This window comes from Octodon degus, unplaced genomic scaffold, assembly GCF_000260255.1.
Source record: "Octodon degus isolate 3935 unplaced genomic scaffold, OctDeg1.0 scaffold00012, whole genome shotgun sequence".
Taxonomy (NCBI): domain Eukaryota; kingdom Metazoa; phylum Chordata; class Mammalia; order Rodentia; family Octodontidae; genus Octodon; species Octodon degus.
The window spans coordinates 9533267-9550988 of record NW_004524588.1 but is presented as its reverse complement, the minus strand read 5'-3'; the positions used below and the strand labels follow the sequence as shown (position 1 = coordinate 9550988).

The 17722-nt window shown below is 36.7% G+C and overlaps 1 protein-coding gene across 1 annotated transcript in view; it reads right to left on the bottom strand.

Moving 5' to 3' along the window:
- Nucleotides 1–17722, bottom strand: part of Pik3c2g (phosphatidylinositol-4-phosphate 3-kinase catalytic subunit type 2 gamma) — a 379694-nt gene that overhangs the window by 77636 nt on the left and 284336 nt on the right. The window contains exon 30 of the mRNA XM_004626203.2: nucleotides 17050–17159. Within this exon, the coding sequence (XP_004626260.1) occupies nucleotides 17050–17159 (110 nt within the window). The remainder of the gene's footprint in view (nucleotides 1–17049; nucleotides 17160–17722) is intronic.

Sequence of the window (17722 nt, the reverse complement as noted above, 5' to 3'; positions counted from 1 at the left end):
AAAGATCTAAACATTAAATCAGAGACATTAAATCTCCTGGAAGAGAAAGTAGGAGGAACTCTTGAAGACATAGGGGTAGGCAAAGAGTTCATGGACAGAAATCAGTTCGCACGGGAAACAGTTGAAAGAATTAAGAACTGGGACTTGCTCTAACGGAGAAGTTTTTTCACGTCAAAAGAAATTACCAACAAAGTGAAAAGGCAACCTACAAATTTGGAAAAAATCATGACAAATAAGTACTCAGACAGAGCTCTGCTCTCTGGAATCTATAAAGAACTAAAATACACTAGGGCCCCACAATTTAAAGACTGAATCCAGAAATGGGCATCTGAAATGGACACACACTTCTCAGAGGAAGAAATTAAAGAAGAGAAAAAATATATGAAAAAATGCTCCACTTCACTAGCCATTCGTGAAATGCAAATTAAAACCACATTGCAATATCATCTCACCCCAGAAAGAGTGTTTATCATAAAGAAATCACCCAACAACAAATGTTGGAGAGGCTGTGGGGAAAAAGGAACCCTTCTCCACTGCTGGTGAGAGTGTAGACTGGTGCAACCGTTATGGAAGTCAGTATGGAGACTCCTTAGAAATGTTGGTCTGGAAATCCCCTTTAAACCAGCTATTCCTCTACTGGGAATTATTACAGCGGATCTGAAATCATTATATCATAGTGATATAGGGTGCCTATGTTTATAGCAGCACAATTTGTGATAGCCAAATCTTGGAAACAACCAAGATGTCCATCACCTGAGGAATGGTTGAAAAAGATGTGGTATTTTTACGCAATGGATTATTATTCAGCTATTAAGAATGATAAACTCCAAGCCTTTACATTGAAGTGGATGCCACTTGAACATATACTCATAAGTGAAATAGACCAGACACACATGTGTAAATATCGTATAGTTTCCCTAGTATACGAACTCAAAAGAAGAAATACAAATAGAAAGATATAATACAAGGAAAAGGAAAGCAGGATTTCAAGGACTAATCAAGAGAGGGAAAGGAGAAGAACTAGGAAACATGATAATGTCAAGCCATACAGTTATATGTAAAAGATGAGCAAGGCAATGATCCTGAGAATCTTCAGAAGTTTTTTTTGCCTAGCAGTTAATTGGAAATATTCTCACCCTGACTAACAATATATACTGATACTTGTGAACTAAGGTACTGCACTGCAGATGGTAATTTGTAATAGTAGTTTCATGCTTGGAGTGCCTGTCATTCTGGTATTCTGAATATGGGCTGCTTGTCATGACATGCCAGTTGCTGCTAAGGTGTCTCTTGGGTAGGTGGATGTTCAAGAAGAAGGGGGTGGTGAATGAAAGCAAGAGACAGGAAAAGGAATATTGTGGGACTGTCCTGCTTCAAGGTTGTATATGGTGAGATTTTTGGACTTATGTGCAAACATGAGAAGTATAATTCTTTATCCTATTTTTAAAATATAATCTAATTTTTAAATGTTTTTTATCATATTATGTAGGGACATAAAGTTCAATATATTAATACTTGATGAAAAATACCTGTTCCTTATTATGCCTAAGATGTTTGATATGCAGAGAGATAGTGAGGTTAAGCTTAATAGCCTAAGTTGTTTGATAATAACAATAAACTTGTCTTCTGGATGGTTAACAACCTAAGTTTGCAGGCCAAAATTAGAGCAAAAGGATGGCTGCAAGGAAAGCCAACATTTTGGCCCTAGCCTTCTAAGGTCAATTAAGACTCAGGACACATGAGAACTTGTACTGTAATGCCATGTACCTCGGTAGTGTCCCAAATTTTCTGATCAAGGAGATTATGAGGCCAAAGAAGAAAGTGATCGATGATGTAGAGTGTGCCTAAGGAGAGTCACATGGAGAGAAAACACTCTCTCAGGCTTTCCCAGAGAGCACATTGGCCAAGCAATGGCTGTGACTCATCCACAAGGCTGACACTGACAAAAGTTCTACAATCTGAGGTACAGGGTCTCAGGATAAATCTTGAGGGGATTTCATTGACCTTCTCAGGCCCAAAAGCTGCAGCTCGTTGCATAGGTCCTGCTTTACCTTGGTCTTAACCATCCAGTAGAAAAGTATGAAGACAAAATATAGGAAGTAAAGCCATGCTGTTATGTTGAGCTGTGGGGGACTCAGGTCAACAATTTCTGACATTGCCATTTAAACAGAAGACCCAATGCTATTATGGGCTACTGGACTCTTTTAGAATATTTTGCTGAGTTTACACACCTATAATATTCAAATAATGGAAGTTAACCAAAAAAGGGTATACAGATGAATGTCCATTTTGTATCTGTGTATTCAAAGTGGTTAGGATAGATATATAGTTACATTCTCTTCATGAGTAGAATTATTTGTTCTAATGGTGTTTGTAAATAGGATCTCAAGTCCACATCTTGTACAGCAATTAACCACTAAGAAGAATGTATAGTGTGTTGATTATTGAAACTGTCCTAGCGATTTGATTTGAAACTGTCTCTTTGCTATTTGTTTATCAATAAAATAATGAAAAAATAGAAATCTACTTTTTATATATTTGTGTTCCTTTTCAGATCATTTTGGAGGAAAAAGTAGCATTCTGTATCACCACATAATAGACAAGTATTTTATAGAAACTTTTTATTCTATGATTTTTTTCCCCTGTTGTTTTATTATTGGTTTTGGTGCCTGTTTTTTAAAGCTTTGTGTGTTAATGAAAATTTGCTTTCTTATATTACATTTTTATAGAATGTCTCCTCCCTTTTGGTTACTATTGATTGACTACTACGAAAAATCTTTTAATTAGCTAAATTCATTTATTCTTCTCCAGTATGTGATATTTGAGATTACCCTTTTAATTCCAGTTAATACTATAAGCAAACAGCATGCTTTGTAGTTTTCCTTTGTGTTTTCTATTCTCTGTTTCTACCTATTGTAGAACCAGTCTGAATTGTACGGCATGCACACTATCCACACTGTGCCCATCTATCTCATAACCATTTAGTCATGAACTGTTTTTCAGAATTGATGCTCTAGTTCTTCCGATTTCTCATTCTGATTACCTTAAATTCATGCTCTAGTCAGTTCTGCAAGAAATGCTCAAATAAATGAGTTTCTGAGTTCTTGTGTGTTGAGAATAGTATGAGTTCTCAGTACTTGAAGGCCAAGCTGAGTACACAGGCTCCTCTGCTTATGATTTCATTTTGGAGTGCCATGAGGATACAGATTTTCCTCCAAATAAAGGATTACTACCCTAAATTGATGACGTACAGCAGACTTTTTTTTCTTGTAGATGAATTAGTCTTATTACCTGCGTACTTAAAGGAAGTTTCTTTTTCTTAAGTGTTTATAATTTTTCTAAGAAATGTTTCAGTATTGGTTATTTTGGACAATTCTGAATAAGAAAAGTGCCTTTTCAATATATAATTTGAAATTTTTCATTTTCAGAAAAGATTTGTTCATTCTGATGTTTATAAATACTGTACTAAATATAAAATTGAATTTGGATGCAGTTTTAATATATATATCATTTTGACTTTCTTTAGGGGACTTTTGTTATGTGTATTGATCATCATTGTCTTTATTTTTTCTTTTTTAGTTTTAATTTTTTTTCATTTCCTTTTTCTCTTGGAGCGCTGTTGGTAGGTTTTTATGTGTACCATGTTCCCTTCTAATACATTGTTTCTATTTTTTTCTTTTCATTACAATTTTTTTTTGGGTTCAGTCATCTTATTTCTGATTTCTTTAGACTGTTTTTCCTTCATGTGTTTAATTCTTAAGTTTTTTAAAACTACACTGAAATATAAAGGTACAGTTGAAGTGTGTGTGTGTGTGTGTGTGTGTGTGTGTGTGTGTGTGTAGTCTTCCTGTACATTTTCACTATAGGGATAATGTTATTTTGTATTATGCTGTTCTTTTCCTTGGTATAAGTTTGTATGTCATTGAATCATTGTTTCACTTTCTCACATTAACACAAAATTAGTATTCTTGACTTTTAGGAAAAAGTAGGAAATTTTGTACTGTCTTGAACTTTTTTTTTTCTGTTTCTATCATATAATGATCTAAAAACTTTTGAGATATGCTTCCTGTGTGCCCCTCCCTGCACTTTTTTCTGGACTTCCCCCACCCCCACCCCTTTGTTCCTATGGTCTTTTGTCCTCTGATTGGATTGTGTTTTACCTTCTCCTCTTTTCCCGGAAGAAAGCTTCAGCTTTCTTTGAGAGAAATGGACTGCTGTACACATTTTGGGTTTGATATAGCACCTTGCCTTCTCTGTGGACTGAAGGATTCAAAAGTCCCTCCAAGGGTCAGTGCACTTCTCAGATTGTCCTGTTGGTTCCTAGTGAGTGTGTGCTTGCTTTTCTGTAGGTTCCTACCTGGAGTCCCTTGAATGACTTAATATTTCTCTTACTTCCTCCTTGTGGATGTGGACACCACACAAGTCTTATAACTGTCAGTGGTATGCCTTCATCCACTTGTGTTAGGGTTCTTGGGGATCCCTTGTGTGATGATTAGTCTTGATTCTCTATTTGATTGCATGGTAAAAGCACAGTTTTTGGTGTGCCTGTGACTCTGCAGAGATGATTGACCAGTAGGACGGGAGACTGAGGTGGGCTGCTCACCCTGAATATGGGCAGTACTGTCCAGTAGGCTGGGGGCCTGGATGGGATAAAAGCAGGAGGAGGAAGCCTACAACATGGGCTCTGGCTCTTTGATCTTTTTGTTTCTGGGCTGCTGTGAATAAGCAAACTTCATCTGCTACATTCTTTGCCAGGATGCTTCTGGCTCATTGTGGGCCCCCCAGATGGAGCCAGTAGTTCACAGACTGGAAACCCTGAGGCAAATTAAGCCTTTTGTCCCCTTGGTTTAATCTCTTAAGTGTTTTGATACAGCAACGGAAAACTGACTATCACTGTGTCAACTCTACTTCAATTAAATATCCCAGTTCTGTCCTCTAATGTACCTTTACTGAACCACTTTCTCTGGGTTAATATTTTCCCAAATGAAGATGGCTCTCTTTTGCTTTCTTTTTTGCCTAGAATTTGCCACATGAAAGATTGACAGCAAAAAGTTCATTATCTTGACATCAAATTCCCAAGAAGTCAAGATGATTCATCTATCTGGTACCATTCTAGAAAAATAATTCTAGCATATGCTTTGGTGAGTTAATGCTCCACAGAGGATGAGGTCTTTAGCTTCTGAATATTGTAAAACATTGTTTTTATTGTCTTTTTTTGTATTGAAAAGGAACACTGCAAAAATAAGACCATTAGCCTGCTTCCATAGGCTCCGGTTCTGTTTTTCTTTTCACTTCCTGGCTGCCATGAGGTGAAAGCCTTCTTCTACACCTTCCACCATGATTTTTCTGCCTCATCTCTGTCCCAAAGCAATGGGACCAGATGAACAAAGTCTAACCTTCTGAACCAGAATGCAAAATAAATCTTTCCTCCCACTGAATTTTCTCAGATATTTTGTCACAGTGACAAAAGCTGAGAAACATACTTTCTTCATTTTTTTTTTTGTAGATGTTCAAGTTTTTACATTTTGGTTTTCTAGCTAATCTGTCTTTTTATGGAGACTTAAGGCTACTAAATACTTAACTTTTTATAATACATTAATCAAGCAATACTAAAATTTCAAAGTAAATTGAAAGATCCTTTTTTTCTGCCATAGAAGGAAAGTGGTCCCTCTCAGAAATAACAACTTTGATAATTTGTTGCTATTCTGAGACAGGTTTGAGGTCAGCCAGGGCAACTTAGTGAGACCCTGAATCAAATAAAAAATATTAAAAAGGAATGGGAAGGTGAAACAGTGGCAGAAGTGTTGCTTAGCATGTTAGGAGGCCCTGGTTAAATCCAATACTTTGAATATTTTTTTAAATGTTTGATATTCACATGTTTGCTTTTATTCTAAGGGTACCAAAGTTTTCTAAGAGGAGTAACTGTTAAGTATAACTGAGCATGAATTTATTGGTTTAGTATCTATTAAATATACCATCAATGCCTTTATCACAACTAATCTACCACGTCCTTATTATTAACCATGTAGTTCAATAATGTTTAATAATTTCCCACTCAATTTTATACAAATTCAAGCTCATTTATCTTATTCTAGTCTTTGACTTTTTAAAATAAATTCCAAAATTTTCCATTACCATTCATCAATCTAGGCCCAAAGTTTTTTAAATAAGTTAACATATGACTCTGATACCATTATTCATTGCCACAGTGTGCATTATTTCTAAAGATGTTCTTCAAATTTATGGATTTATGAGAACACATGACAGTACAAAACATTAATTTCTTTCTTCATCAGCATTTTTAGAGTCAGAAAGATGATAATACTCTAACACTAATCATGATTTATAGAGACACAACCATTCATTAATTGAACACATTTTATGAGCTGGAGTAGTACGTTAGCATGTAGTCACATCTCAAGAACCTGTGTCTGTGAATGTTAAATCTTTAATTATTTTAATATGCTTACAAAATCTCTACTGTGTCCAGGCCTTGCCTTATTCTTACAGTCAAGGTCTTTGAAGTCTGGAGCCTCCTGGTTTACAGTCACTTTCATCCAAATCCATCTCCTCTTTCTCAGGTGTCAGACTTAACCCATCAGACAAAATTCTAGTGTTAAATATCACCCCATGTGGAACTGGTATCTTGAGAGCAGAAGGTTTTAGGTCTCTGTTCTGCTCTGATTGGTTTTGTTTCATGGTAGCATTAACAGGATTATGTGGAGTATCCTTATATTACAGGTCCCCGGCAGCAGCAGAATGAGCCAAGCTCTAAAGTTTCCTAGTGGAAACCCCCAGGTGGTTTTGATAAGTACTTTTAGCTCTTACTTAAAAAATATATTTTTATTGAGAAACAAATAGCAATGAGACAGCTTCAAAACCGATTAGTAGCACAATTTCAATAATTAATACATTGCATATTGTTGTCTTAGTGGTTATTCATTGTACAAGATGCAGACATGATATCCTGTCCACAGACACTATTAGAACAAATCTCTCTATTCACTGAATTAAGACAGTGCAGGTGTACATCTATCCTAACTGCTAGGCATTGATGTGAGAGCTGCGGCATGGAGGTGTAGAAGAGAGATCAAGTTTTGCCCTCAGGAAGTATATATCTTTTAGCAGATACTGAACTAAATGTGAGTCTTTGCATCCTTGAGAAAAGTAGTAAAATTACTTTCATTATAGGTGAGAAAAATCCAAGAGATTAAGTGCATACCAAAGGTGATCTCACTTAGGAAGTAGCAACTAAAGAATTTCCTCCATGCTCATCCGATTTCAAAGCCTTTGCTCTCATTGGGGATTTTCTATAATGAACAATCTTTCAGTTTTTCATAAGTAGAAAAATGATCCAGTATATTTTTTAGTGTGTAATTCCTAGGTGGTACACACAGTAAGAAAGGCATCTTTTCATTTCTCCATAAAAATAGGCCTTAGGCAGAAAGAGAGGAGGTACTGTATTTCTAGCTGTCAAGGAATGTTGTCTAAAGAGGTCTAAGAGTTCTTAAGCTTCACGTCCTATCGTGAATGCAGAGCTGTCCACTATGAGCCATCCTCTGTTAAACTGTGGATTTCACACACTTTGTCTCAGCAACAGGGAATCTGACAAACACAGTTTACCTTCGACATTTATTTTATCATCCATCAATAGGAGAGTCAAGGGACTCATCCCCTACAAACAACTCTCTGTATCTAAATCTCAAATTTCATTTCTTCACAGTGATCTTCAAATGCAATAAACACATATTGTTCTTTGTTTGTTTTTGCCCTGGGATTATGACTAAACATCCAGCTTTCTGAGTTACCTGTAATGTAATCTGGGGAAAGACGAAGTTTACAACTTGGTCACAATTTGTAATCTCTGAAATAACTGACATTTTCTTATGCTCAAGCTTATAACATGTATACTACCAGATAATTCTTATTTTATCTTATTTTATTTACACATAAATAAATAAAATATCTTATTTTATCTACAAACAGTAGATCAAAACATATTGAAATGCTTATATTTTATTTTATTTTTATTTTTTATTTTTGGCAGAACCAGGGATTGAACTCAAACCCTTGTGCTTGCCAGGGAAGCACTTATTCCACTCAGCCATCTTCCTGGCTCCCAAATGCTTATATATTAACAAAAATTTGTGTTATTTCAAAATCAATTAAATAAAAAATCATTACTAATTCATTCTGGGTACATAACAAAAAGTTCCTTTTTATGAATTTTTGTTTTTAAAATGATAGAGGTCAAGTGTATGCAACATGTATATATGTACACATGAAACAAAAAATTCTATGTTCTAATCTTTTGAATAAAATAAACCCCCCAAAAATAATATGCATGGTATTGCCTGTGAATTTGACAACATGGTACCCCAGTTGGAGAAACACTGGCATAACCATGCAGATGTTTTTCTTATGATTATTCAACTACTTTGAAAATGTTAAAGAATATTTATATCTATCTGATATTATTGGGCCACTAGAAATTTCACATGTAGAATTTTCTTTCCATATGATTTGACATGATTATACTTCTACAAGAACACCAGTTATGTAAGAAATCAACATGGTTCTACTATGAACTCAAAAATTCTGCTGATAATTTTAAGAGAATCATATTTTAGAATGTGGAATCATCGCATCTCTAAAATCACAACTGATGGCTCGATCTTGCTCCTTTACATTGTTGATGAAATCAAATGAAGTAATAAAGTTCTTGAAAATGGGTCACTAGTATGAAGATTTTTTTCAGAAAATATGGTGCTAGTAAATAAAGAATGGAATGTATATGAGTCCAAAAGATAGCAAACTACAGAGATATACAAGGGAAAGAAAAAAGGTATGGATTGATGGTTCACTAAAAGCTGATCTGAGCTAAGCTGTGGAATTTCTAAAAGAGAGTACATGATGTTTAGATCAAGGGACAGCTTTAGACTCTCTCCCCATCTCCCTCTCTTTCCCTCCCTGTCCCCTCCCTCCTCCTCTTTTCTCCTCTCTCCTCCTCTCATCTTCTCTCTTTTCTCCTCTTCCTCCTCTTCCTCCTTTTTCTCCTCTTTCTCCTCTCTCTCTCTCTTTCTCTCTCTCTCTTTCTCTCTCTTTCTTCCTCCCTCTTACTTCCTCCCTCTCTATTTCTATTACAGTTAGTGGGTTTTTTTTTTTTTGTTTGTTTGGTGTAACCGGGGATTGAACTCAGACCCTTGTGCTTGCCAGGCAAGCACTTATTCTACTGAGCCATCTCCCTAGCCCTCTATTACAGTTAAATTGGCCTGAAAACAAAACCTTAAAGGCCTTTGCTCTCCTTCATATTCAGATTTCAAATCTTCAGGATTCTTGCTACAGTCAGTGAGTCTTACCTAAATGGCACCCAATACTCTCAACTGCATATGAATAACAATTCCAGGTTCCACTTCTTTGACTATGAATAAGGCATTCCTAAGCTTTCTTATGGAGGCACATTGCAAAAATTGACCAAATTAGAGCAAATGGAATCAAATGGAATGAAAGAATGGCAGAAAGGTTGACAGCTTATTCCTATAATCTAAAAAGTAATATGCCAGTGAAATGATTCTCCAGGTTCCCATCCCCACTGTCAAAGCAAGCTTATTTGATGGATGGTATTAAATGAAAGCCTAAGCAAAACAAGAAAATAAATCTCAGCATGCAACGATATAGAAAAATCAATAGCAATAAGTGGTGTTATAATTGAGGTTATAAAATTCTTTAAAACATGACAAAATGGACTTATAAACAGTAAATCATTTTAGCGTAGTTGCCTCTAAGTCACTGGCATATAACAATTGTGTGTGATGCATTTGGTCAAGAGTAGCAGTACGGCAACACGGATGCACGGAAGTGTTGAGTGAATCATAGTGGTTGTGAAGCAGAGCCATCTGGACTAGTCATCTTTTTTAACTAATGACTTTGGGTGCCTTTGGTGGGCACATTAAACTTTTCAAATGCTTTTAACCTTTACACTAATAGTATCCCAAATATTTCAAAATATCCTTCTTTATTGCTTAGTAGTTAAAATGTATACTGACTTGATATTTAAGCAAATTGGGCAAACTATCAGTGTAACACATCATTCAAAATTAGATGGTTTTCTGTTGCAGAAATTTAAGACACCAATCAAGCAATCCAGTATCAAAATGAGTCTGACTCTCTATGTGACATAGAGGGTACAGATGTTCTAAAAAGCTACTGTATATGCAGGCTAAGACAAAGTTTATAAAGTCAATATTGTTCAGATCAGTTATTATAATTAAGTTTAAAAAATAATGAAAATTTTTGTGTGAGAGGAGAAACACATGTTTTAGTTTTCTTTTCTCTCAGAATCTGTTTTCCAAACTTAGGAAAAGTTGGTTGTCTTCATAGTTAATTACTCTAGATTTTATTTTGTTTTTCTAAGTGTTGCTGTCACTTATTGGTGGCTAAGCTACAATTAAGGAAACATGGACCTTTTCTCATGGAGTTACAACAATTTAGGAGGTGGAAACTTGCAAAAGACAAAAATAAAATTCAAGGGCCAAGGAGATGGCTCAGTGGAATAAGTGCTTCCCTGGCAAGCACAAGGGCCTGAGTTCAATCCCTGGTTCTTCAAAAAAAAAAAAAATAAATAAATAAAAATAAAAAAATAAAAAAATAAAATTCAAGAGTAAATGAATTGAAATATTTGTATCTTCATCTTAAGCCCTTTATTAATTTTGAAGAGAAACCAAATATAAAACCACTGAACTATGTTTTAATACATAGTCATATCTCACTGTCCCGCCCTAAGAAGTAAATATGGAGGAATCAGAGAACATGGAATTTCTGGCATTGGGTCGACAAACTGTTGGTGGCTCAGGGACTTTGGATCCTAAGCCTATGACACAGGGTCCAGGTTCACCCTACTTGATGCTACCAACATTTCTAGTTGCTTCAGGGTTATGCTTCTTGCAGTCATGGGATTTTCTGCCCAGCAGCCTATCCTAAAATTGTCTCTCCAAAGGACAAAGTTCATGGAATCATCTAGAGACCATTCTTTGGAAAGGGATGGCCCAAGTTAAGACTCAAGACGAGGCAACATAATCCACAGTGGCTTTGAAAAAAGAACAGGGACCCTAAAACACTAGGTGACGAGGTAAGTTAGATTCTCTCTTTGGAATGTATATTGGAAAACACTGCACAATAAGCAGAGAAAAGCAGAAAATATTTAGGCAGGTATAGACAGAGTAGAAATGTGCTTTTATTAAGAACTAGGCAGATATTATTGGTTTTTGGCATTTGTTGGATTACAGTTGGGTTCTGTATATCCTTCCTCTAAAAATACCAGATAGAATCTCAGGCTCTTCAGCCAGGAGATAGCTCAGTGGACTAAGCACCTGGCAAGCTCAGGAACCCAGGTTCGATCCCTGGTACCACATGCCGTGTAGTATAGACCTTATACCAAATACATAAAATAAAAAAATATTTAAAAAAAGGAATCTCAGGCTCTTGCTACCAAAATAGCTCATAAATTCAAACAATTCTTTTCTTTTTGTTTTAAAGTTTAGAGTTTTGCTTTGTTCCAAGCTTACTTCCATTTTAGCCGAAGAGCAGTGGAACTTAGAGAACTAGAGAATCTACATGGCAGGCCAAACGGATCTCTGTGAATACATAGAAAATTTCCTGTGTCACTCTTGCAGAAGGAAATCGCTGGAGCGCAAATCACTATCTGTGTGTGGGAGGGGAAGGTAGGCGGAGAGGTCTGCTTAATCATTCCAGTCTGGTCTGTGAAGTCGGTTATCTGTTTCTAAGGACAGCTAACCTGAGGTTTTGGGGTGATGGAAATGTCTGAAATAACCCGTTTGGGCAGCATTTTAATGGATAGTTTCCTCTGTTGCCTAGCAGTGGGTTCTGCAGAGATTATCCATGAGAGTATCAATTTGCAGGGGACTGAGTCATGATACTTTCTTGATTTTAGTCAACAGTGCTCAGCTGGAAGGGGAGCAGAGAGGAAGCAAGCGAAGCAAGAGAGAGAAGCTGATAAAGCCATGAAAAACTGTGTGGCCAGAAACCAGTTTGAGTTTCATTCTGATAATGATGTAATTTTTAATGCCCATGGAGTCAGAATCCTCAGAATCTTTTGAGATCCACAATGTGTGTACCCAGGCGTGGGCAGAATCCTCCACTGTTCATCATGCTCAGCGAGACAAGAAAAACAATTTCTTTTTTCAAGCCTCTCTCTAAGAGGGTCAGGAGGGGCAGTCTCTTAATGCTGACAGTGTGGTGAGGACAGAGTACTTAGGAAAGCCACACATGCTGTCTCAGATGCCTTCGTCCTCACTGGGAGTCTGGGGGTGGTGAGAGCATGGATTTCCTTATTTGATTTTAATATGGAATTTAGTATTTATATCAGGATAAAGAGTGCTATAAAATACTTACAGACTCTCAGAACAAAGAAATAAAGAGTTTAAGTATAGAGTTTAAGTATATAGGAACTCTCTCATAGATAGTAGCTAGCTAGCTAGCTGCATGGATAGATGGATGGATGGATGGATGGATGGATGGATGGATGGATGGATGGATGGATGATAGGTAGATAGCCTGATACATAGATAGGTAATCAAAGTATCAAGATCAATAATGGAGCCATTACAGAATCTGATTTCTTTTTCCACGTTTATATGTCTGTAATGCAAATGCTTACTTCCTAATTTGTAAATCCACATGATTTCAAAGAACATAGTGAAAGAGAACAATATTATTTACATGTACAAGTACCATCAAATTTTTGTATCTGTGGGTGGCACATTTACATATTAAACTAGAGTTTAACAGCTATATACATAAGACATACTGTATATTTATAAATTGAGAGATGATTTAAATCATTCACCCAGCATGTGCATATCTTAAAGGCACCCACTGTGACATTTTTACAAGGCAGTTGAACACCCATGGCCTTTGGTACCCTTGGGGAATCTTGGAACAGATCCCCACACATGCCCAGGGAGGACTGGATACAAACACACATATTTTTAATCATTCACTTGAATCAGGAGATATTGTTTTAAATCTACTTTATTGTTTATAATTAGCCTAGCTATTCTTTATAAATTTACTATAGTCATTGTTTAAGGATTTACAGAAGGAATGTTATAGAATCTCTTTTAGGAATGTAAAATATACAAAGAATAGATGACAGAAATCTTTCTTGAATGGCAAGAATCATAGGCACAATAATTTTCCTGACCTTCTTTAACCTATTATTTATCATTCTAGGTAGAATGATTCTCAGAACTATATGTAAATATTAGATAATTATACGTACTATATACATATATATGCATATATGTAAGAACTGCGTGAAAAATTGAAAAGAGAACCTATATCCACATTAAATCACATATAAAAATAGAAGTATACAATTGAGACCTTAGAATAAACTGTGACAGACTCTTGGATGTTAAGGGACAATAATTCTCATGGGAAAGTTCTTTGAGCAGAAAATAAAAGGATCAAGGCAGCCAAGAATGGGCCAAGTTAGAGAAAGGAAGGCAGGTGACTTTCAGAGTAATTAGCAAAATTATCCCAGAGGGGCTCCAAAGGCAGGAATTAAAGTAGGTCTGGAAACCAACCCTCAGGGGACTTCTCTTGATGGCTCACTATGAGTATTTGGGATATGAGGATTAGTGCCTGAGAAAGAGCAAGGGGTATGTCTTGAATAAACAGCAGCCAAAGCAGTGTGGATTATGAAATAATTCACATGTGACCCTGCAGGTGGCAGGGGTGGCTTTGAACATACAGATGGTGGTTGAGACCCTGTGTGCTGCAGCAGAAGCCCCAAAATTACAATTCTGACTCTGCTTCCTGTCCATAGTAGGCTTTGGCAAATTGTTTAACTTGTTTCAGATCCCTCAGCTCATCATTGTAAAAATATAGATAAAATATTATCACTTCATAGGGTTGTTATGACAAATACCAACATTACATTCCTGCAAAAAACACTTAGAGCTTCACATAAGAGGCATTACATTAGATATTAACTATTATTATGGGGTTTTAATATACTTAATGTTGGATGTTTAAATTGTATTTTCTGGGATCAGGGAGATAGCTTAGCAGCTTAATTGCCTGCCTGACAAGCACAAGTTTCTGAACTGGATCCCTAGTACAAAAAAAAAAAAAAAGAAAAAGATTATGTTTTGTTGTTGTTTTTGTTATTTAAGGAGTGTTTCCCTTAGTATATCCTGAGAAGTGGGGAAGTTGGAATGTCCCCTTTTTGCTTGGGAGACAGTCATATAACTGACTAATACATTAACTAAGGTGATATACAGGATAATATATAATTCAGCAATAATTATAGCAGGAAAGATGGTATATTCTGTTGAATTTGTTGAGAAAAAATAATTAGTGAGTATTAGAATAGCGAGAGCTTCCATGGAGAAGAAACTAGTGGTCCAAGGTATCAGCGATGGATGAGATCATTAGATCAGACCTCCCACACCCTCACCACTGGAGACTTTATGACTCTATATGTAAATTGAATAGGCAAATCAGAAATCAATGCAAATTAAAAAATGATATGGCAGAGAGAGATTGATGTGGGAATAAAGGAAAAAGGTGAGACTGCAGAGGTCTAGCTGGGAAACAGTCAGTGAAGAAACATTAAACAGAAGGACGACATGGTCTAGCTTATGTAGCCACCTGCATAATACTACAATGGAGAACACATCCTTTCTCCAAAAATGCTCTGTGCTGTATTGTAGAAGGGACTATAGTGTCCTATGTAACACCTGTAGGTGTCAGGGTACAGCCTGGCAGGGGCGTGAAAGTGCAGTGACAAGAGGTAGCTCTCTGCAAGGAGGCGACCAGTTTGGTTCTACTTCTTGACCTCCTCCACTTCCTCTCCAATGGGAAAAGGAGATGAATTACCCAGAGCAAGCTCTCTTTACAGACCTGGGCCTGTCGCAGGAAGCAGGGGGACAGCAGGATGAGACTGTCACACACAAAGCAATTCACATTTTTTTTTCCCCCTTTGGCCAAAACCTGAAGCAGCTTTTTAATCACCAGGGTTTGAAAGAGCTATTTTCATCCTAATGAATACATTGCTTTTCTTGTTTTTTAAGTGGTGGGAGGAACCCTTAGTCAACTGCAGGTCTGTAATTGTTAAACAGTGATGCAGCTCAGACACAGGTCCTGCAGCCCAACCATGCGTCTCCTCCTTTACCTTCTCTGATTCCTTTCAAGCAACTCCTCTTCCTCCCCTGCCCATCCCTTTGACACAACAGTCAGTGTCAAAGAAAGGAGCTGCACGCAGATCCTTTCTTGTGGGGGCTCTTTTGATATCAAGTAAACCCACTGACCCTGGGTAGAACTCATCTGACCAGGCATGGGCAGTTGCAGTGAAGGATAAATTCCTGTGATGTGTTTCCCAAAGCTACCTTGGGCTCCAGTAATTCCCAGACTCTTGACAAATGTCCTTCTGCTCTTCAAAGGCCAACTTGTGAGCCTTTCCCGGGATTTTCTCACGCAAGACACTCATCACCCTTTGTTGAGATAACTTGAAATTTCTTGAGTCTGGAAGCAGTGGGCCTAAAATACTTACCAAAGTATTCAAGCCAATGTCTTTGACCGTAGTCAGTTGTAAAGTAGTATTAATGACTTTGTTAATTGATATAAACACACAATCTTCTACAGGTAAATGTGCTATTTAAGGACACTTGGACACTGAAAAATTAAACTCTGCCAAACTTCCATATTGGATCTACAAAGGGTAGAATTTTTAAAAAAACTAACTAGGTATCAGGAACTTTATTTTAAATGGAAGTGCTTCCTCATACTATTTGTCATATAATTTCCAATACTGACTGCTGCAAAAATCTTGGGCCAGAGAGAATAAAAGACTTGGATCTTAGCCCTAGTTCTTTTTCTTGCTTCATCTATTAATTGTGCCCATGACTAGTAATTCTCTGAGTGTCAGTTTTTCTTTATTGTCAGAATCAATAAAGTATAAAAGCTTTTTCCAGCTCTAATAGTTTGTGGTTCTGTCATTTTCCTTCTATTCAACCACAAGTGCTTTCTATCCAGGGAAAGTCATGAAACGGAAGATTCTGAGACCAGAGAAATTTTTCCAGGGCATAGACATCCTTGTGAAGTGTTCCTACACCCTTATAAGTGGTACCTAGCCCTGAGTAGTCTAGAAAGGTAAAAAGATAAAAAATAAAACCTGGTTTGATTTTAATTTGTTGTTTTGTTTAAAAACATACACTCTACTAAGAAGATCCTACACTCTGTTTACAAGTTTGTGACTGAAAACACTAGAATGATTAAGAAATAGACTCAAATCAGATTGACAATTAAGAAGTCAGAGGAAAGAAAGAATGCTGTTTTTCTCTTTTTAAACTGTTTACTAGGATAATTACAGCTGACATTTAGTTGAATAGCTTGCATACACTAGGGATTATGTTATCCATTCAAAAAGGAAAGTTCAAAATTATATTATAAAATGAACTGCCCTTTGGACAATGATTTGGGGTGTAATTGATAGGCATTCTATTCCACCTAGACTTTTATCATGTTGTACACTAGTGTTTTCCCAGACTCGCTTAATAAAAAATACATTAGGAACAGAAGACAGTCACAGGTCTTAGACCAAGTATTCCAGTATTTGTATTGTCTTACAGATGAAAGTAGTGAGTTGGTTTCTCATCATAAATCTCTTTTCCCAAATTGTTTTTCTGGACATAGTTCAAGTAGAACAACCAATTTATTTATGTCAGCTCTTGCTCTTTTCAATGACCTTTTATTGAGCAATCTGTTGGATGAAGGGGCTGGTTAGCAGGCAACAGCATGCTGCAGAAACCCTGACTAAGGCTTCTGCTAGGCATTGCTCAATGCTCTGCTTCTGTCCTTTGGAAGGAGGACACAAACTGGCCTCAGGAACGGCAGCTTCACTTCAATGATTGGTCAACTGGAAATCACCTCAGATGTGTTGCGCGTGCGCGCGCATGCACACACACACACACACACACACACACACACACACACACACACACACACATTTTCCACTTGTCTTACTTGGTAAAATGACTTGTTGCTTCCAGGTCTGTGTCTTGTGGACGGAGGTTGTCATATACATATTTCAGGTCTTGGATTCCACTTAGCTCAGGAAGTCCTGCATATAGCATCTTAATACCAACAAAATCCAAAACCAAAAAGGAAAACAGAGTAAGTTCAGGGACAATCAAACTTACTTGATTCAGTCTATTGATAGACATATAATGATAAGTTTGCCTCACAATGTCTTTGAGTTTAAATTCATAAATGAAAATATGTTTGTGTGTGGTTTTTGTTTTTGTTTTGTTTTTTTTTTGGTGTGTGGGTTGGGGGCCAGCTCAGCCTGCCCTGGGGTCAGGGCTGGAGCAGCATGTGGTGCTGGGGATCGAACTGCAGTCCCTGCATTTGCCTAAGCTTAGGTAAGCAGGCGCTTTAGACTGCTGAGCTATCTTGCTGGCCCATGTTTATGGTTTTCATACTCCTTATTTAATAGAGAAATAATAAAAAACTGTTGCAATTATAAAAATGCTTGTAGATTAATGATTTGATTTTATTCTCATGACAAGCTAATGATAAAAGCATGAAAACTTATTATCCTCCTGTGAAAATTTCTGGACTTACCATTTAAAATCTGAGTGATCCTATGAAAGTCCCTTAACTTCTCTGAGCTTCTACTTTCCACGTGTAAAGCAGT